Source organism: Anas platyrhynchos, chromosome 21, assembly GCF_047663525.1.
Source record: "Anas platyrhynchos isolate ZD024472 breed Pekin duck chromosome 21, IASCAAS_PekinDuck_T2T, whole genome shotgun sequence".
In the NCBI taxonomy this organism is placed as follows: Eukaryota; Metazoa; Chordata; class Aves; order Anseriformes; family Anatidae; genus Anas; species Anas platyrhynchos.
In genome coordinates this window covers 9,409,588-9,431,837 of record NC_092607.1, presented here as the reverse complement: position 1 = coordinate 9,431,837, position 22,250 = coordinate 9,409,588, and the positions used below count along the sequence as shown (strand labels likewise).

Below are 22,250 nucleotides of genomic sequence, written 5' to 3'. Positions count from 1 at the left end.
TCAGCACTGCCCACCTGCAGAGCTTCAGACAAGCTGTATACTTTACAAAAGTAAAAACATTACAACTAGGTGACGGGAGAAAAGAAGTCTAACTCTTAGTTTAACATCCAGCCGTGGGTAAGCTGAGTTCCTGTTTTCTCTTTCTCAGCATTGAGAACTCAGTAACTGGCAACCAACTAATGCAAAAGACAGCCAAAGTGCACAGGGAGCCCCGGTCTATCACAGGGACTAGTCATCTAGACAAGCCAATGAGCTTTAGGACAAGCGGCCTTCTTTGGGACCAAAATAGAAATAAACGTACCTACTACCAGGCAGTAACTGCTCTCCAGTATGCCACGCTGGATGCCTCAGCACCCATTTACACTTTGTGCCCCAGAGGGATCACCCTGTAGGGTATTGCTGAGGAATTACCTAGTTCCAAACAACCTCATGAAGTCTGGTGTTAGCCTGGGCTTACGCCTTGCAAAGTTGTGCCCTGCACTTCTGCTTGCAGAAGGAAACTTTTATTCTGCTATGAAGTCATACCCATGGATACAGACTAACACTGCATGTGTGTACAGAATTCCAAATATAGCTTTCCATGTAGTTTTAAGTTGAGACTCTTACAAGTTTATTGCTGAAAGCCCAATTCAGACAACTGTTTACTAAAACAGCACTTTAACTGGTTGAAGCTGGAGTACTAAAAGCACAGCTTAAAATACAACTAAATGTAAAGTTAGCATCAGAGTTCAGTTTTCTGTGAATTAGATGTAAACCAACATTACTATGCAGCCGAACAGCAGACTACAACATTACAGAATCCCTGCAGATTATGCATCAACAGAACTAAGACTGTTAGTCAACAGTGGAAGATAAAATGTGAGCATGAGGTACATGGAACAGAACACCAACGCATGTTTGGAGACAGAGCTGTGCTTTTGAGATCAGTGAATCATAAAATATTTTCTGTTATGCAATGCTACATCTAATGAACTAAAAATAGCTGAAGAAAAAACGTGGGAAATACACAGAACTTGTATTGCAGCTTTATTTCCCACAGGTTTAGCAAGTAGCTGCATAACCTGGAAAAATCCATCCACACTTGCTTTTTTAAAAAAGCAATTAAAGAGCAAGTTTTCACCAAGCTAAATAAACCCTTGCAGAAAGGCATACCACTGAATGTTTCACAATGCAGCAGTTTTAATACATTTTCAAACTTTCATACAAATGATTATTGAAGTCTAAGGAGAGCTGAGAAAAGGTGACCAATGTCCCTGCTCCTCAATCAGTCAAGTTTTCTCCTCCAAGAGAATGAGATTTGTCCCACCAAGACTTCACACCACAAAGACCCCATGATTAAGGGTTCTGAGGCTCTCTCCTCTATTTAGGGCCTCCTGCCACAGCCTATCCTCTCCTACAGCCCCCCAATCCTCCTGTTCCAATGCCCAGTGTGGCTTGGTACTGCTCTCCTTGAGACCCACTATGGGGGAAGGAGACTGCAGCCTGCCCCTGGCTCATCACGTCACCATGGCCAGGGGAGCATCACCTCAGCTCTGGAGAGCAGGAGATGCAGAGCTCAAGGAGCCACCTCAAACACAGCAACACACAGACACTGCTCAGCAGTAACAAGCACCTAGTAAGCTTGGTGATGGCTGTCAGTACACGTACAGATGATAATACTACACAATTGTAATATTAATGACTCATTCCTCACAAGACATGATGAAGAAGTCAGTGATGAAGACTGATATACATACACAAAGAAAAGTGTTGATTATCAGAGAAATGCTCAGATCATACAGTAACAAGAACCAATAAGAACCAATTTAGATCTTCACTTGCAGAATGAAGACATACATGCCTGAACATGTGTGTACAGCTGTGTGTATACACATATATTTACAACAGGGGCTTTCAAACTTAGCATCTTATCCCACTTTAAAAGTCTTAGTCTACTGTGTCAAGAACAGATCATAGGTCATCTATGATACCAGCTGTTTACTGATGGAAATTGAAATGGGAAAACGTACTATATACAGGTACATAAAATCTCATGGGGAATTAGCAAGCGGTAATTTAAGACTATTTGAGAGGTAACATTTTCTGGTTTACATGTGGTAAATGAACTGGGAGAGAGAGCAGAGGGGTTGGAGTGAGATGATCTTTAAGGTCCCTTCCAACCCAAATGATTCTATGAACAGTAAGAGTCAAGAATACTCGCAAAATCTCTTATTACGCATTTCGGTTTGCTCATTCATTCTGGGATCACTGTGCATTCCACAAATAAGCAACTCCAGAGAAAAATCAAGCTGCAATTATCCCAGCAGGTGTATATTTCCGTGGGATTTCTCCTACCTGGAAGTGAGGGCACAGATGACCTTGCTCCACTGCTCAACTACTGCAGGGTGATGTCGCCAGTTGGCCACCATCTCTTTGGCAGTTTTCCAGTAAGGTGGTGTTGGGAAGCATCGTGTACAAGCCAGTAACCACACCTCGAACAGCACGCCAATTAATTTTTCAGCCAGACTTTCAGCAATGCCACCTATCAGCAGAAACAAAGCATGCCTTTAGTGAGCACTCAATCTGAATAACTTCAGACATCTCTCCAAAGAATATTTCAACCTTAAAGCACTCTCACAAATGTCACGATTACATCTCACAAATTTAGATTTCAGTTTAAGCAATAACTGCATAAAGATTAATTTTCATATAATTTTTCATTTGAGTGATTTCTGATGACTTCCTGCAATCAATTAACTTTCTTCCTTTTTTTTTTTTCTTTTTTTGAAAGACCAAAATTAATGCACAGAACCCAGCCGTGAGTGTGTCACTAAGATACACTGGGAATTCAGCTACCGATCTTAGGCTGTCTTCCATCACAAAGAATATTTGATATCATTTATTTATTTTAAAATGGGTATAAACTGATAATGATTTTTCCAGTAGGCAGGCCAAACTGGAAGGCACATACAGGTTTCAGTGACACAAATAGGGAACGATACTATCTGAATCTCTTCACTCTGTGTGTGTACAGAGTCTGCTGTTCTGCAACAATACATTTCAGAGAACTGACTGAGAAAGCATTCAATCTTTCCTGACAAGGCTTTCTTTCAGGATAGCGTAGCAGAATTATGAGAGCTATTGCACTCTAAGAGCTTTTAACAGGTCTCCCCCCATTCCCCTGGCAGGTCAGAATCCAGCAGAGCCAAAGCTTTGTTCAGTAATTGAACCAAATGAAAATTTAACACAAACCTTGCACAGTTGGAGCTGCTAGAAGAGTGTCATTAATCTGAAGAAGAAATAACAACAAAACCTCCCAGGTTTCTCTTGCCATAATTGTTGATTCACGAGCCAGTTTCTGGACAGCTTTCAAAACCTGCAAGCACAATCTAATCTGACTAGATCCTGGGTCTGGCCTGCAAAAGAAGAAAGTGCTATTTGAGTTCCTACGCAGGAAGTGAAGGGCACCGCACAGCAATGCGTACAATAACCTGAACTTTGAGGAATTACAAGCAGAACATCAACATTATTGAACTTGAGCCAAGAACATGTAACTCTGCATTGCAACTGTCTCTGAGCATCCTAATGCTGCCTTAATGAGAACAACATGTACTATAATGCATTCTTCTACATGGCATGGAATTCACCAACAAAAAACAAACATTTTAACCAGACAAAGTATAACCCATTATACCAGCTGAATCTATCTTAGAACAAACAACATCAATGTTGTTGGGATATCACTAACTGTTCCATATGCAAGTCAGGCGAGTCTTGGAATTAGAAGAAAACATTAACAGAGTTAACTTCTTCCTAGTATACCTCTTCCTTCAAAACTTAGAACCAACTCTTGCCTCCAATTCCTTATATTTAAGAAAAAAATGATAAAGAGAGTTATTAAATAGGCAAAATAGACCAAAGGAAGATGGGATAAGGATAGAAGTTGTCAGTGTCATTTTTCCCTGCTGTAACAACCAGTTACACCTTGTTACTGCTGAGTGACGTGAAGCATTGCACAAGTAGCAGACTCTTCCAACCAGTTAGTTTATACAAGGCAGAATGGGTAAAGAATAGTAACGTGAAGTGCTCCTGAAAATGTCTCAGGACACCGGTAAACAAAGCTGAGCAAGCCTAAAAGTTTAAGGAGTGAAAGAGATTACAGATTACAAATTAAAGTGTGCAATATATGCAAGCCATTTTTCAAGTTGTATACTTGAAATGTCAAGCTGTAAACTTAAGCCCTCCTACCACTCACTGAAAAAAAAAATCATAAAGATATTACCATCCAGACTACTAAGTAGCATTACTAGAGTCCAGCCAAACACTTTTAATGGGGTATAAACCACAAGTCACGTTACATGGTAAGGCTTTCATGAACACGCTCATCCACTAGATAAAAATCTGATTCTTAGAAATTAGTAGCTCACATTGAGATCATTCATAGACAGATGCTTTTTAAAAATACAATCCACTCTTATCTTTATAGACTAATGTATTACAGCACTGGAAACAAGATTACAAAGAAACAAGGTATCTAAAGCACAGTTTCAGACTACTAGTTGCAGTTCAGGGCTTCAGAGGATTGCTCTACCGCAATGCTTATCCTACCAGATCATTTCACAAAGCTTGGGACAAGCAAGTCCTGCCTTGGTTATAGCACTACTTTTCTCCCAAGCAACAACAGAGCTCAAAGAATACCCTTATTTTGCTGCTCTTGAAGTTTCAAAGTCTGTCTCAAGGCTTGATTCCCTAAGAATCAAGCAAGCTTGTGTAAAGGGACTGACATATAGGAACTCCATGTGACTAATGGGACACTTCTGAGCTAATCTTAGACGCAACTCTAAGTCCCCATCCATCTATCAGTTCCTCTTTTCCACAAAATCAATTGAATGGCAAGCTGGTTGGCAGCATTTTGCAGGCTCACATCTGAAGATTTCCACAGGAGCTGTCCTATTGGTTCCCACACTCATACCCAACAAGAATCACTCCCATGCCTTCATGTGTAAGTTAAAAGTCACCAGAAAGTCACATGCCCCATGGCCTCTCAAGAGTTTCCAGATATCTTAGCTGGACAGAAAACACCAGTGCCATGTCTACGTTCCAGGGTGAAGGAAAACAATTTTCCTACTTTCTTTCCATTCTTCTAACAAAAATTGGCAATATCAGAACTTTATCTGACAGTAATAACCACCACTGCTGCTTAAGCAAGGCTTCCTGAATATCATAGTGTTCGTCAGACATCGGCAGCCTTGGGGTTGCTTGGGGAATACTCAACTACATCATGAAAAGAAGCCCTCGTTTCTGCAGGCGTGGACAGAAGATCAGTGTTGGAGGGAAGGATGCAACCACCCTCTGTCTGCTCAGTCTGGCAGATAGACGAAAAGGAAACAACTTGCTCACCTTTCATCAATCTTAATTCGTTAGCATCACACTATTTCAAGGACTGTGCACACGAACAGTTGGTTTACTTGAGCTTTCAAACTAGAATTGCTTACACATATCTGTTCTGTATTTGCCGGATATATATTCCTGAAATGGTATTTGAGTTGACCCACCTTAAGGGTCACTTACTACACCTTAACTGTGCTTCTGCAGAGTCTCAAACCCCTACCACAACTCTGCTTGCACCACTTTTAAGGCAGCTAAGCATCCTCATTGGTTCCAGGATACCAGGTTAAGGAAGGAAGCTATTTTAATCACAAACCTCTATAGGAAATAGGCTTTTAATTAAGGCTTGGTATTTCCCCATAAGATCAGGCTACTTCCAAGAGATAGTTCAATGCAGGTTGCTACAAGAGCTCCTGAGTAAGCATTCTACAGGCACCCATCAGAACCAGCCCCCTGAATTAATTAGGTAAGTCCAGGTAGTATTCTCCCGTTTCCCTGTACTCAAAGGACAGCAGGCTTATCTTTTCTCTCAAGCAAGGTGCACACAACTCAATGCTGTATTTAATCTTCATTATAACATGCTTGCCTGTTGCTGGAATTAATTCTGACTATAGCTCCTTGGAAGAGAAACCTGAAGAGTTTTTTCTTAAAATGGAGTAGGAACTTGAACATGAAGTGTTGCCAACATCAGTCACCAAAAAAAAAAAAAAAAAGTGTTTCAGTTACAAATTGAGGCTCTTAGAAGAACAGGAGAGCGGTTATACTTTGTGATGTGTATGTAGGCACACAGGTTTACAGTCACCCTGCATCTGTAGGGTAACTCTTTCATTCAACAGCCGACATGTGCAGCCTGCTTCAGCCTCCACCAGTGAGGTTGGAGCAGAAGGGTGGAATGGCAGTAGTGGCAACAGCACACAGGAGACAAAACTGCCTGGTAACAAGGCCTCTGGTGCAAAGCAGGGCAAGGGAGCACAGCAACAACTACTTAATGGACACAGGAAGAGTGCATTCTCCACTGTGCTGAGGGAATAAGGATTCCCAGAGAGCGCACTTCATTCTCTATCTGTTAGAGAGCTGTATAAGAGCTAGCAGGACAGACATTCTTTAACAATTTTCACATTTATCAGTGGCCACTGTTTCTGACATTCTAGACACATAGATGCAACTATTGAAAGAGTTCTGCTTTCACTGGAGGCTATCTGGAACTTCTACCTCCGTGTTTAGACTTCATTGTACTGCGGCTTTATACTGGTAAGTAGCCAAGTGACCTCTTGATACCACTATTGTATTGTAAAGTATTCATTATTTTTCATTATGATGACCCAGTGCTTAAAATGAAAGCATACCTTGTGCCTGCATCAAGGGACTTCTTAAGAAACAAAAATTTTCAGCCTCATCATGCATTAGTACCTCATTGGTACATTATCAGGCATGTAAGGAATTTCATGAGACTGAGTCCAAAGAACTGACACACACCATAAAAGGGCTTTTAAAATTATTCACATGCAGCAGAGACTAAGAGTTCTCTTCCATTTTCCTTGCAGCTCAAAAAAAAAAAAATAAAGGAAAGTAAATTTAATCTGTATACCACTTTTCTGAGTCTTCACACTCATTTACTGAAAAACAATGACTTGACACTTGTACCATACAGAAAAGTTAAGACCTCAGATAAAGGAATCAGCAGTGTAACAAAAAGACGGGATTGTCTGCAATAGTTAGGTCCATAAAGATACTTAGACATTTGAAACTAATGTTAGCTGTAAAATATGAGACTCAGGCAGAAATACATTCAGTGCTGAGGCTTGAAACTGAAGGTATAAAGACAGCAGCAGGTATCGCTATTTCTGTTCTTCTTGGTCACAGGTTCTTGTTTTCTTCTCAGGGAAGGCTTCTGTATATTGAATTCCAACTTTATTCTCATGATTGGAGTCCCATGACAAAACCCATAACCCATCTGAGCCTAGTTAAGGCATCAGCCAGGCCTAGGCTAATGGCCAACAGACAAGGAAGGGAGTGACTGGGTTCATCTGCATTTCCTTGGCATCTCCAACACAATGACCAAGAAACTGTCAATAACTAGAGACAGCTTTCTGCTGAAATCTAATCTGAAGCATTGTTTCTTCAAATTTATTCCCTGTGGGTTCCCTGATCATCCGTTAACAGGAATTAAAATATCATTTTCCAGTGTACATTAAAAGCAATGAAAACTTCAGTTAGGTTGTAGAATTTGAAACAATCAACAAGTTGCAGTGACCTTCTCATCTCAAGTTACATGAATTACTATTCAAAGCCCTTTATTAACACAACCTTCAGATAAAGTAATACAAGCACAAAGGAACATTTTGAAGGCCACTTGCAGTGATATGGCATAAGTACTTCTGTAAAGGACATGCTTTGGTACTTACAAACCAGTACTAAACTAGAAGTAATTTCTGACAGCAAGCATTTAAGTACTGTTTCACAGGGCACTATTAAAACATCTCCTTTATCCAACATGTTCAACATCACCAGGTACATTTGAAATAAACTATACACCAAATAATGATGTTGAGGGCATGCAGGGCAGTATAACTTTTTGTCTAAGAGCTAGAAGCAAGTACATCAACATTATCATCTAAGCATGTTTAGTGTAACATCAGGTTGTCAGGTAGCAAGCACTCTTCTGCCGGGTTCCTTGAAAGTTACCAGTGAAAGATGGTCAACATAGTTTTGCTCATTCAACAGGCAGCAAGTTGTAGGCATTGAGAAGTTACTAACTACAAGGTGACCACACTTCTGATGGCATGGGATTACCATGATGTGCTCTTCATCATCAGTTTTACACGATACTAACAGATGGTCACACAGTGATGCTATTTAATCTTTTTCTCACCTCTATTCACATAATAGAGATTGTTCATGAAGTTCTTAGAACAGCAAACATTTGTGTCTATGAACAATCTGTAACTACCTAAACACAGCAGCAACTGTAAGACATGAATGGAGTGACATCTGCCTTGTAACTTCGCAACAACAGCAATCTTACATTAACCAGGAGTCTGCACAGCTCATCAGGCTTTTCTGACAGAGGTTACCTGCTTACTATGGGTCCAAGTTCCTGTGCCTTTCTCCCACCCCAAACACTACAAGCCTGACACTCACCTCGGTACAAAGAGATTTTGGAGATGTTTGAGAATGCTTTGAACATAAAGGTTTGGTTCCTTAATAACTGGTAAAGGAATGGAGTCCTTAGGTAATACAAGAGCCATGATCCAATCTGTATATACGTCGACACAGTACTTCACAGTATCGCCATCCAGAGGGAGGGTCAGTCCATAACAAACTACCTCCATAGTCCATTTTACCTATGCAAACACAAAAGAAAGTTATTAAAAGTAAGTTTGGGCAAGTAAACAATGATCAGTGCACATTGGTTCTAATGCAACAACGTAACTGTAGTTATGCAGTACAGGCATTTCTATCTGATGTAGACAGGAACTAATGACTTACTGTTTTCATATGGTATCGTGACTTTACAAAGAAAGTTTTCAGTCTAAACTGTATAGAGAAGTCTTCAAAACATACAACGAGCTGGACAACTATCAGGTAATGTTAACAGAAGACTTTCAAATTCTAGTAAATAAATACAGATGCTATACCACCCAGACTTCAAAAAAAAAGTCACACAGTTGCTTCAACAATAACAAAGGTAACTCCACAAAGGCTTTAATGCATTAAGCACTAAATTCAAATCCAACACCCTGCTTCTTTAGCCTGAACTTCCTGGTATAGCAGCTCAGATAAACACCAACACCACACATCGCTCACTACTAGGTCACGAAGTGCACTGTTGCTATGAACCGACTGCTAACACAAACATTATGTAGATAACTAAACTAAAAATACAGTACATTTCAAAAAAAAACTTGGACTACTAAAGAAAATTATTTTCTATAGCCTCTTTTATTTAAATGACCACTCTAGCATGAGAAAAATTACAATATTCAAGGAAATGCACTTACTTCTTTGTCTGTTTTTAGTAAACTTTCACTTCCAACTGATGATGTAATTAAAGCTTGCCCAAGAGGACGCACCACTGCATTTGCCACTTCTCTCCCCACATTTTCAGGATAGCTGTGAAGTACACTGGTATTACCCTGATCATTTTGAATGACGAGATGCAGAGATCTCCACTCCGAGTACATAGTGCCTCTATGCTACAAACCAAATAATACCTGGGGGGAGGAGGCAAGAAAGACAATCAGTAGATATAGCTATGAAAACAGTTACCAAAACCGAACTTGTTTGCTATTGTAAATTCGAGGTTAATGAATTTGAAGACCCATAAGAGATTATAACAGCTGTTATATAACCTTAATGTTTTTAAGGTACCTGAGATTTTTTTTTTTAAACCATTTCCCCCCCACACACACACAAAGTTTCAGTTAGGAACTAGTTGCCCATTCAAGACACTAAAACCTTGAGAAGCAGCAGCTTCACCTTACATCTTCAGCTAGTGGCAACCCTGCAGAAAAAGTATTCTTGCTTACAGGACTTCCTTGTCTAAATAGAGAATCATTCTATATGCATGTATTTAATTCATATAAGCAATGGTTCCCATTCATACCTTATGCCCTTCTTCAGTTGGGCAGTAGTTAGAAATACCAGGAAACTGACAAGAAAATCTTACCCATCTGGGAATACAGAATTCAGCTTTTTTTTTTTTTGTTTTACATTCAATCCTAGAGCATACGATAATCAAAGTTTTCAGCCATCAGTTTTGAGTAACTGATAATGAAATGGGCATTTACCCTGAAGCGATGTAAGGCCTGACTGAGCCTTTATGGATCACTAATTTAAATTCGGTCTCACTTACAGTTTCACTTTAACTTCACACATTGCTACCAAATCTGTCGTACTTGCAATATAGATTACTACTACATTTCTAACCCCTGTAAAGTCAATGCACTTCAAGTTGTTCAGCATAAAAAGAAAAAAAAAAAAGCCTTTCTGCCTTAAGAGCAGTGGGCCATGCTGCAGCACCAGCACACACACCCCACCAATTTGTTTTTCAGCAAGCAGCTCTGGGCAGCACAGCGTGTGATGAGCCCAGCAGCCAGCCACAGGCTGCGGTCCAGCCTCAGCAGGCAGCTCTGAGATCGGCTCCTCAGTGCAGTAGGAAAGCTAAGGCAGCACAAGTTTCCTGTCTGCTGGGACAGTTTTTAAGCTAGATCAAGATCTGATCTCACTCCAGTTAGATAAAGATCTGTACCACACAAAGGAGCCAGGAGAGGTGGCAAGAGCAGGTTTTCATACCTACTCCAAGTAACTTAGAGGTGCTGTTCCAGCAGGTGCCTAAGCCATCAGAACTGGGACAGCACCATCTCCCTCCTCCCCCCCTCGCACACCAGCGCTGGCATCAGTTACTTGAGGCTGCTGACCACCTGAACAATAGGAAACAAGGAAAGCAGGGCTGGCACAGGAGGAAAGGCAGAAGCATGGCACAGCTCAGATCAGCTCAAGCTGTCACGAGCAGCGCTCCGAGGACTGCTTGCCAGCTATCCTTAGCTGGCACGCTTCAGCAACTAGTTAGTTACACAGGGAATGTTTTGAATGCCTCCATTACACATTTCTTGGCCCAAAACCAAATAAGAAGGCAGGCCTGGAAATGCACCTTCCTAGAAACAAGCCACCCTTTAAACACATCTGCCAATTGAACTCACTCCCCGAATCCCAACTTACACCTAAAAACCTGCACAAAAAGCCCGATAACTCCCTTCTGGGGAAGAGGCAAGGCAAGGCAACAAGGTCTTGGTTTTCCAAACTGTGTCCTTCCTGGTTTGAGGCAGCAATCACACATGCTCATCTGACAGCAGCTTACTCAGAGCAGGTGCAGCCCGCAGGAAGCATATCCTCAGCATCCTTTGGGCATTTTTTCCTCCTCTGTGAGCAGTGGCAGGGGAATGCCTGTCCCACCACCATCATGATGCTTCAGCTTAGATGAAAACACTTCCAAGACACTAGGTCTTGGGACACTGAGAAGTCAAAACAACAACAAAACCACCGAAGAGGGAACAGGATCCACAATCCCAGTTACAATCATCATCCTTAGTAAAGGTTTCACTCCCTGGTTAACTTCTTTAGGCAGGTTTCCCTGCTGCTATCTTTTCCCTTTCTTCAGATCCTATACCCAATGGGCTTCATCTTCCCTCCAGTCCTACCTGAACACTGCCTTAGTCTCCAGCTTGAGCTGGGAGGGGAAGAACGAGGGGTAGAAGTGGAACTGCACCCACCCCATACACTCTCCCCTTCCCCCCCAGTCTGCAGTGGGTCTCCACCAGCGCCACGGGCCCCTCTTCCCCTCCATGCTCCCAGCTTTGCTGCTCCAAAGGCAAATGCACTCCCCATGTGAAACAGGAGTCCATTATAGAAACAGGTAACACCATTTGAGATCCAGAGTGTTGATTTAAACTGATTTCAGCTGCTAGTAGCACATGGTTTCCACCAGCATGTGTCAGCTGAAGGAGCTAGCAGCTCCTGCCTGGCAGGAACTTATCAGCCTGCTGATAAGTGCCAGCACACCCGCCCTGCCTGCCCTTAAACTAGCACAGGGCTCCCAGAAGCATGGAAGTGTTGCACAGCACAAGGGAATTGTAGGCAGCCCCTTTACAGAAGGCAAAAGTAAATCATAGGACAGGGAGTCAAATTCTGAAGCATTTTGCAAATCCTCGTTGTACTGACACAAGGTAAGGTGACCACATCCCTTTGTATGCAGCTCCCAGCCATGCCAAAGCAAGAGATGTACAGCTGTTTTGGCTAACCTTCCCAAATTCTGAGAGATGAAGCATCTGTAACAGATTTGGGATATGCCACGTCATGTGGCAGATGTTTGACAGCAGCACAGGGGTAACCAAAACCTCTGGTGCCACATAAACCCAGCCGTCTGCTGGACTGCCAACACAAATTTAATACTCAGGAGTGAATTCTCTCAATATTCATGACTTCCTTTGGTCTTGCCATAAAATAATTTTCTGCTATACTTATCAATATACAAGGAATAATGAACCAAGAAACTATCTCAGATGTAAAATCCATTTGAGGCAGGATTCCCTGATGTTATTGACTTGTCTCCTACATTTATCTGCAAGGACTAAAAGTCGCTTTTCATTTTAGATCCTACTGACTGCCATCGGAATTGGAAACTGTCATCATCTGTTAGGATCGTGGTATAGCCAAAGCCATCAGCTTCTTGAAACTGGACAGAAGTTGAAAAATGCTGGCGAGTCGCTTCACCATTACATCTGTTTTGATGTTGAACCTGTGAAAACAGAACACTCTGGCAGCCCTGTAACTTGCTGAAAATGCTCAATACAGAAGGTACCTAATGCTTCATAGGAAGAGGACCACTCCCTCCAAAGAGGATGTATTTATCACAGATTAAACATCTATACAACTTTGAAAAAAATACAGTTTTCACTCCACACAACCAGAGTGCCTTGATTTTAATTCCTGTTTTTTGAATAGTACTCTGAGTATTCAAATTCCATACCAACAGAGGTACAAAATCACTAAAGACTTTCAGGGTTACAGACTACCTAATTAAGGAGAGGAAGAAAAATAAATACAACTAGGAAATTCACCAGGAATCTTTACACCCAAGTTTGGGAACAGAACTCATTTATGTTCCTGGAGGCTGCAGTAAATAAAATAACCTCAGATCTTTACAGACAGACAGATTCGAAAAGAAATTTCTAGTATTAACAGTAGTGGAACAACTACAGAGTTAAAATATGTACCATCTACTATGAAACTAAACATAACTTCCAATATTCCTTAGAATGGTAAATAATTTGAATATATTACCTCCAGAGCCATTTCAACTTAGGAATTTTCATAGCTATCATCATATAAACCACCAAAATAGGATGTTTCTGCATTTAAGACCAAAGATCAGCTCATAAAAACTCTAGAAGTAGGCAAGCATGAAAGAGTTACTAATGAGCTCACAAAACTGAAAATTAAAGATATTTCAGTTTTATTTATAGTCCCTAAAGCCTTCAGATGAATAGCTGCAGCCAAAATATTTAAACTCCTGGATCAGTAACACTGGTGAAGATCACCCATCTAAATAACAGCCCCCCATTCTGCCCCCCTGCGCTGAAAATTCAATGGAAGGAATACTGTTAATAGAGTAGGAGCAAAGACACCCAAACAAGACCTCACTGAAGAGTGCAGAGCCTAACACAAACAAACAGCAATACAAAGGGACTACAACATAAAGTTCTAGGATATTAAATACACTTCACAAGTATTTCATGGAAAAACGGGGTCCTCCCCCCCTCACCCTACCTTGACACTGATGCCCCTCTGCACTCTGATTTTCTGCTGGAGGATACAGAGAGCAATCCGGGTCTTGGCAAGATGAGAACTCGGCACCATCTCACAGCAAGTCCCCCAGGAGTGCAGAAGTGCATGCTCCTCTGGGTAGCTCGCCTTTGGAGCCCACCCAGTAGGTATGTTGCACGCCCAGCACACACTACACACAGACACTGCACAGAGCAGCCAGCAGGCAAAACCAACACAAGGCCCACCTGAGAAACTCACATCCCACAGGCCCTCCTCTGCTGAAAGCCTTTTTGCGTGTGTGTGAAGTTGGCACTTTGTTAAAGAATAAACTGAGATATGTGTCAGGATTACTGTTAAACAAAAGATCTACATCTGAAGCATGAAGCAATCAAGCAAAGGAAGAACAGGAACTCGCGTCCTCTGCCCCCAGGCCAGGTGAGCCATTATAGTGCTGCTGAGCAGAAGAGTGGAGCTGTGATGCTCCCCAGCCCAGGGAAGATGAATTTGCCCATCTTTCTCACCTAGCTGCAGCAGAAGTCAGTACACGAAGCTAATGAAGCTAAGCCAGGAAAGACAGGGTTTCAGACATAAGGCACTGTTTAAACCCCAGAGCTAGAGACTCCTCTCCCCCTGCACTCCCTGCTCATTAGGGTCTGAGCCCCCTTCACCACCGCGGGTCCTGAGAACACCACTGGACACAGCCCTGCCAAAGCAGGAAGCCCAGGCACCTGCTGTGCAGAAGGTTACTACCCAGGAAGTACCTGGGTACTGCCACAGCTGCAGGTTAACAAAGCAAAACCATCAGTCAGTTGGGTGACTTTTGGCTACTTTAATCTGCTGTCAGGGTTCATTACTCAGACATTGCTACTGATTTGCTTTGTGCTATTGCTCCATATGTAAGAGCTGTGGTGAGAAAGCAACCTTTCAGGTAGGCTACCTGAGAATTTAAGGAGTTATTGCAGCCCTCAGTGGTGCCAAAAACTGCTTAGGGAACTATTCCGTAGAACAGCGCATTTCCTTGGCCCAGCCCCAGCACAGGTCCCATTCAGTGCTTTATTTTACATTTGGGCTTCTTCCCCGGCACAGCTCCTTGTGCAACTCCACCAACCGCCCAGGCACAAGGAGGAAGGGGCTTCCCAAAGCCGACGCTCCCCTCAGCCTGAGCTGCCAGCCTGCTGCTGGGCCTCAGCTACTGCTCACCTCCTGAGCAGCAGCCTGACCTGCTGCCCGCGGCCCCGAGCACCGGAGGAGACGGGAGACAACCGAGGGGCTCCGCAGCGCTTGCGGGAGGTCCGGGTAAATCCCGGGACGAGAAACTTCTCCCCCCTTCACTCCCCCCGGCCCGGTGGGGCCGTTCCCAGGGCCTCAACACCGCCCTGGGCCGGCCGCCGGAGCAAAGGCCGGGACCAGGCCCAGGCCCAGACCCTTCGGGAGCCCCGCGGCCCCCGGGAGCTCGGCGCTGCCCCCGGGGCCGCAGCCACCACCACAGGCCCCAGCGCGGGGCCGGGGAAGGAGAAGGGGGGGGGGGAAGGAGGAGAGCGGCCGGGCGCGGGCAGCGCCGCCGCAGGAGGGCCCGGAGCCGCCTCACCTGCGCCGAGGGGCCCGGCGGGCATGTCGGGCCTGCGCGGGGACGGCCGCTGCGCCCTCAGGCCCAGGGCTCCATGGGGCCCGCGGCGGCCGAGGCGACCCAGGGCGGGCGGGCGGACACCGCTGCGCTGCGCTGCGCTCCCCGCGGCCGCTTCCGGCAGCGCCACAAAGCGCACAGCGAGCAGCCCGGCCCCGACACGCACCGCGCATGCGCGCGGCCCCACGGTTCCACAGCGCCCCGCCCGAGTGCGCGGGCAGCGCCAAATAAGTCGCGGGGAAGAGCCGCGCGCCTGCGCAGTCCAGCGCGGCGGCGCCTCCGCCGCCCTCTCCTTCTTAAAGGGGCCGCGGCGGCGGCCGCCCGGCAGCTCCGTGCTGGGGGCTCCCGTGCTGGGGGCTGGCAGCGAGCGGGGGCGCTCGCAGCGAGGATTCGCTCGGGGCTGTCGCTGTGAAGCTCCGGATCGCCCATGTGCTCCACCCCGAGGGGTGCAGCCCTGCTCAGCAGCGTGGTTCTGTGGTGTTCGGGGCAAAAAGCAGTTTTTGCAAAAAAAAAGTTTCCATTGCTTTCTTTTCTTTCCCTGACAGCAAGTCTCCATCTGCACAGCTGCAGGATTCAGATCCACTCTCCAAGGAAAAGCCCGAGTTAACCCCGCGGTGTGTGAACCTGGTGGGCAGGTGAGGCCCACACAGCCGCTCACCCGCTTCCATGGGAAGGGGGAAGAGAATTAGAAAGGCATAACTTAGAAAACTCGTGGGTTGAGATACAGACAGTACGATAAGTAAAAAGAGGAAATAAAACAAAGCAAAACAAACAAAAAGAAAAAAAAACACACACACACAAAAAAACACAGTTGCACACCACCGGCTGGCCAATGCCCAGCCAGTCCCCAAGCCCTGGCAGCCCTGCAAAACTTCCCCACCGGTTTTCTTGCTGAACACAGCATCGCATGACCTGGAATATGGGTCGTGTGGAGCCAGCTGTCCTGGCTGTGTCCCCTCCCAGCAAGAAGAACACCGTGCACCCCCAGCATGCTCACTGGCAGGACAGCATGAGAAACAGCAAAGACCTTGACTCTGTGTAAGCACTGTTCAGCAACAGCTACATCTATGCATTATCACCGCTGCTTTCATCACAAATCCAGACCACAGCACCATAGGAGCTACTGTGAAGAAAATTAACTTTATCACAGCCAAAAACAGCGCAGGCACAGTGGGACCGGTGTTGGAGCACTCGGGAATATCTCCATCCTGGGTGCCTGTCGTGATGCTGACCACACGGCCATTGCCCATCGAAGGGTCAGTGCAGGTGCAGGATGAACAGCACAGCGAGGCATGTGCTCACACAACTTTGTAAGCCCCTTGGCCTGAATAAATTGTTATTAGCAGCTGCCCCATTTGCTTTGAAGGCACCACTAACCTCCCAGCTGGGGCTGCATGGAGGAGAGTGGTGGTGACGTTATCTTACCACTGCGGCAAGCTGTGGGTCTGGAGGGAAGCAAAGGAGCCTCAGGGCACTGCAAGTGGGAAAGCCACGGAGGAAGATTACTCAGAGTGAGATGTTCCTGGCCCAGGGACCAGACTGATGGCAAACCAGTGCTTTACCTACAAGGTGAGTATAAATGAGCAAAGGGGTAGGTGCAAAGGAGTGCTCAGAAACGCTCAAATCACGTCTTTGCCCTTTACTCTTTGCTCATTTATATTCCAGAAGTGCAGGGGCATGGGTTTTGCCTGTGGTCCCTTTCACCAGCACTGACTGTCCTGCCTGCAACCCTCGAGGATGCCCCTGGTTCCCAGGCCAACTTCCAGGCAGCTGTCACCCAACCCTACAGGGACAGACAGGATTTTTAGGGATCCTGGGCAGAATGAGGACAGCACTAAGCTGTAGTTATAATTAAATCTTTATTATTTTACAAAATTTTGTAGTTAGTGTAGCTCAGGATCTTATGATCAGAGGTAGGCCAACAGTTTTGCCATTAGTTTTTGTAATATCAGCAAAGTAGACAGCACAGATGAGTAGGACAATTGAATTTCATTGAGCGCATTTGGCTTAATGGAATTGTCTGTATGGGTGTTGACCTAAACAGCCAGACATGTTGCCTGGATCATGTTTCTCATTTGCTGTTAGTACTTAACCAGTTGTTACTCTGCTTTACCTAGCAAGATGTCTTTATCTCAGCCCACGGGGTCCCACATTTGTACCTCTCTGGTTCTCTCCCTTCCCGCTGTGTGGGGACTGAGCAAGCAGCTGGATGGTGCTGAGCTGCTTGCAGGGGTTAAATCACAGCAGCAAATCTTCATGATTTTACATATTTTCCCATATTTTGATAAATTACATTATTTTTTATAGTTTCCATGTATCGGCATGTTAGAGACATGAAACTCAACAGTCTGTAGTTCTCCAAATCCCTTCAGAGCCACGTTAAAGAACAGTGTTACATACAAATTTGCCATGTCCTATTCCTCTCCTATCAAGGAAGTTTTGCTTTATGGTTACATAAGCAGATAGGTGACTAATTTCTTGCTTAGGCTGCAGTTCAGGAGTGAATATGATCTGGTGCTAGCAATTCCTTCTTATGAGCAATTTGTCTTAAGATTTCTTCTACTGATTTCAGTTCAAAGCAGATTTTGCGGCTGACTCATTCCCCATAAAGAGAAGTCGCAGTGTGGGAATAGCCCTAAACTGTTCTGTAGTAAACAGCAATGCAAAAGCTTCAGCTGCCTGTTTGAAAGCCTTTCATGTTTTCTCTCAGCATCAACCTATGTGCATTTGGATAGCACCCAGACAGATACAGGGGTTATCCTGGCCCCAGGCCTCATGGAGACATTGATCTTCACGCCTGCGTCCAGCTGCTGCTCCCAGGCCCTGCCTCTCCCACCGCCCGCTCCTGGTACCTAGGAGCAGCATCCCACCCTGTGCACCCAGCATGCAGCCCCTGACCACAGCCACCCACTTCTAACCCAGCTCTGAGCCCCGTGAGCAGCAGGCTGCTTCTGCCCAGGCTGATTACACTCCAGATTTGTCCAGCGGGCTTCTGGTAGGCAGAAAGGACGGTGCAGTGCTGCGTGTGAGTGACTGCGTGGCCTGCTGCTGCTTCTGAGTGTCAGGAGCCCAGATATAAGGCACTGCTCCATTTTACGTGCATTTCATCAGCTCCTAATTATGCTGCACCTTGCATTTTCTTACTGTCTTTCTTCTATCATTTGTGTTTTAATTGACTAATTATTGCACACATTGAGCATAGTTCCAGTTCAAAGCTCCGATCTAAACTGCTTCCAGGAGTATACATTCAGTTCATTCGATACCCACATCAGTTCTATATATTGTACAGATAACGTATGTACCTATAATGTGTTATAACATACAATGTATAACATATAATGTATAACATTGTAACACATAACATATTGTAAATATTTATGTACAATATCATCATTTATATAATACACACATCTATAATCATAACAATTTGCTTATATGCATATATATATATATATATATATTAATTTAGATATTTTAGCTACTCCCTCAGCCTGCTCTTCTACCTTGAAACAATACTGCCAGTGTCTTGTGAAGAGTTTATTTTGTCCTTTATTATAACCCTAGTGTTGTTGTCCCACTTAGAGTTCTTCAGGAAAAAATATTTAAGTACAGTGTTCATCAGTTAAACTCTCACATTTCCCGTTACTTATACGTAGTATCCTGTTACTATATGCTGATACGTAGACATATTTTCAGGCACACGTAGCATTAATTGCTCTAGTTTCCATTAGCCCTACTAGGTAGTGAACACAGAAAATAAATGCCAAACAAATACACGTTTACAGAAGAAAAAGCATGGGTTTCTAGAGGAAATAGTGGAAAATGGTGTTGTCTGTTTTCTAGGCTGGAAGACACGGTGCCATCCCTGTTTGCTAATATTGCTGGCACTCCCAGCTGCTGTGCCTGGGATAGAGCATGGCTTGGACAGAGACGTGGTTGTGCCGAGAACAAGTGGAAGTATTTTCCATGTTCAGTGGAGCTGCTGAGCAGGTATATAATCCTTTCACTAGTGCTCTGTACCATAACCATAAACTGTCTAGCCCACCCAGGTTAGCTTTCTGCCTTGAAAAAACAGAGCAGCCAACATCGTATTTTGCCCTTTTTTTCTACCGTAAAGCAGTGTTCACCCACGTACACGTCTCACTAGTCAACTCAGTGGATGTGCAGTGATGATGTGGAAAGTGTTTTTCAACATGCCAATGAAATAAGAGTGCTCCTTTCAACTCTTTCACTTTTATGAAAGCCCCAGAAAGACATAAGTGAACTCTTGGCTTTGACATAAAGAAACAAGCTTTGCAGAGAGCAACTTCATAATCCTGCTCTCAGCGCTCTGTCTTTAACACTTTCTTCTTTCTCTGCCATGCAGTAAAAGAGCAGCTTTTTGCACAAGTTCTTGGAGCAGCAGGCTCAAGCCCAGGGCTCCCTTTAAAGCCAGCACACCACACAGTGAGCTTACCAGACCTGAGCAGTCCGCTGCTTTGGAAACACACCTCCTCACATCAGGTCCTCTTGCATTACTGCTAGCCTGGGGGCTTGCCATCCTCTAGCTATCTCTGGCCTCACAGTGCAGCCTTTCCACATTTCCCATCTGTGGCTGAAGATGAGCAATCACGACTTCCATAGCTTGGCAGGATGCTTGAAAAATGCAGCCAGCAGGAGAGCTCCATGAGTGTGAGGCAGGCCTGCAGGCAGCTCCTGCACGCAAGCAGGCTCCAGCTGCTGCTGCCATGGGAGCTCTGCCCTTTGGATCCGGTCGCCAGCACTCTCTGCACAAAGGCCTGGGAAAACACATTGGCCCCTTGGGTTTGAATGAACCTGCTGAGGCGTGTGTATGTAGGGATGGTGTAGTTATGTTTGTATCCCACTGTTCCCCCGGCTACTGCAACAGAAGACAAAAATGCCTGCTAAGGATTAGCCCCAAGCTCTTCACAGGCTGTTGCCAGATCCGTGCTGTCCCTTCCTGGCACCTGGTGAAAACAAGCCATCCTCCATCCAGGACAGCCTTCCATGATTCAAATGAGTCTTCTGTGGGAGAAATAATGGAATAGGCTCCTATAACCTTGCACTGCAGCTACATATGCTACGTGCTTCTTTCCATGCTGTCACAAAACCTATCTGAAGGAAAAATGATAGATTTTGAACTACCTGCAGAATCAGACCACTCACAGTAGCCTTCTAGTGGAATTAGATTCCTTGAAGGGGAATCTGTTTTGTTAAAACCAGTATCTCTGGCAGACACCCTCTCCTTTGAGAGAAATGATGCAAATATGCAGAGAAGATGCTCTAACTGTGATGAAAAAAATCAGCATATAGGAAAATCTGACTTGGATTAGGCATAGGAGAGGCTGACAGAGACTGACTAGATATTAGCTGTTGTTATTTTCTAAATACAAGTTTCTCTGAATTCAAACAAACACTCCAAGCATTTGGTTACACTGGATGTGCACATTGCACAACTGGTAGATGAGGATTACATTGGTTTAAGGCAGCATTATCACTTAGTAGGGGACAATTAATTCTTCTAAAATGTTTTAAAATTAATTAATTGAATTAAAATACGATACCATCTCAGGACAGTTTTAGTATTTTGACCTGCACTATATGTTTTGGCAACAAAAAAACATTCTGCCAAAGACTTTTGAAGAATTTAGGCTGACTTGAGAATGTTTGTAGTTACACCATGCTTGTTCAGAAATAAACAACCACCCACATTCTCATGATTTAAAGTCATCTGGCCCATCCAGGTTTCAGCTGAGAGCCCCATCTCCCTCAGTGCCTCAGCCCAGAGCCACGCTGTGCCAGCAGCACAGGGCACCTCTTTGCTGACACCGGACTGAATGATTGCAGTGGCATCGAGGAACCACAACTCCAACTGCCATCATGGCCAGATAGCCCCCCACTTCCCAGCACTCACACCTGCAACATGGTTATTACTGCACTCAATCCCCAACAGAACAGTATAAAGTTCTGTAAGCCATTTCCAAAAGGAGTCCTTTTTATTAATGTCTTCTCTGGGAGAAAATATGAACAGTCCCTTCTCTGAGAAATGCAGTAAAAGTGCACAGATCAGGCCTGTGCAAGAAGTGCACAGCCACTAGGCATGTAACTCTACTTGTTTTTATATGGAAAAAAAAAGTGCCTATATATAAAAAGAGTGTGAATAAGTTCATTGCTCTGCTGAGATAAGGTTGGTGGGCAGAAGTCATATTCGTTATTAGACCAAACCTGAAACAGGTGCTTGAGAAGAAAATAGGTAGGGAAACGCAATTAATGGGGAATCAACTGCTGAGAAAGACTGATGAATTATTAGCGACATGAAGGATTATTTATTCAATTTCCCAGACAACTCTACTGCAATCAGTCCGTGAGGAGCTGCAGGGAGCAGCAAGTCAGCTGCAGACAGAGCTAAAGGTTACTTCAGTGCAGCCAGCACTTCACCACTGCAGCAGTCCCACAGGCTCTGAGCACGACGGGCAGAGCCAGGTACTGCTAACAAGTCCCCTGAGAGCCCCCATGAGCCACAGGGGAAAACAATGAACCAGGGTGAGGGGCTCTCCAGGGAGTCCTGTCAGGAACAAAGGGACATGCGTCCAGGAAACAAGCTACAGCACACACAGAAGGTGTCTGTCCCAGAGACAAGCTTCTCACCGTGGGTATGAAATATTGGTATCATTCCCTGCCTTGACCTTGCTCAGCTCCTGGCTCCTCCATCCTTCAGGGAGCAGCCAGCCTACCTGAGATATATACATGTTTTGAATCCCAGTATCTTTTTGGCAATTCCCTGAAAGAAAGAGCAGATGTCTGGGCCAAACTGGGAAATGTACGGGAGAGATGATCACCACAGGTGCCTCAATTCCAGTATTTAGCCCTGGCAAAACCAGGCAAAGGTGCACTGTAAACAAATGGCTGTGCTGGGAGCATCATACTAATCACA

The 22,250-nt window shown here is 44.5% G+C and overlaps 1 protein-coding gene across 4 annotated transcripts in view; it reads right to left on the bottom strand.

Annotated features, from left to right (window-relative positions):
* The window catches only part of RALGAPB (Ral GTPase activating protein non-catalytic subunit beta), a 65,319-nt gene extending 49,831 nt beyond the window's left edge, over positions 1 to 15,488 (bottom strand). For 2 of the 4 annotated variants that reach the window (XM_072026280.1, XM_027472922.3), the window contains exons 1-5: positions 15,281 to 15,487; positions 9,369 to 9,581; positions 8,509 to 8,711; positions 3,232 to 3,395; positions 2,335 to 2,521 (exon numbers count right to left, since the gene is read on the bottom strand). In XM_072026280.1, the coding sequence (XP_071882381.1) occupies positions 2,335 to 2,521; positions 3,232 to 3,395; positions 8,509 to 8,711; positions 9,369 to 9,551 (737 nt within the window). In that variant the 5' untranslated portion in view covers positions 9,552 to 9,581; positions 15,281 to 15,487. Of the gene's footprint in view, positions 1 to 2,334; positions 2,522 to 3,231; positions 3,396 to 8,508; positions 8,712 to 9,368; positions 9,582 to 15,280 lie in introns of all 4 variants that reach the window. The other 2 variants (XM_072026281.1, XM_072026282.1) reach the window with 2 other exon arrangements.
* Between the last annotated feature and the right edge of the window lie 6,762 nt (positions 15,489 to 22,250).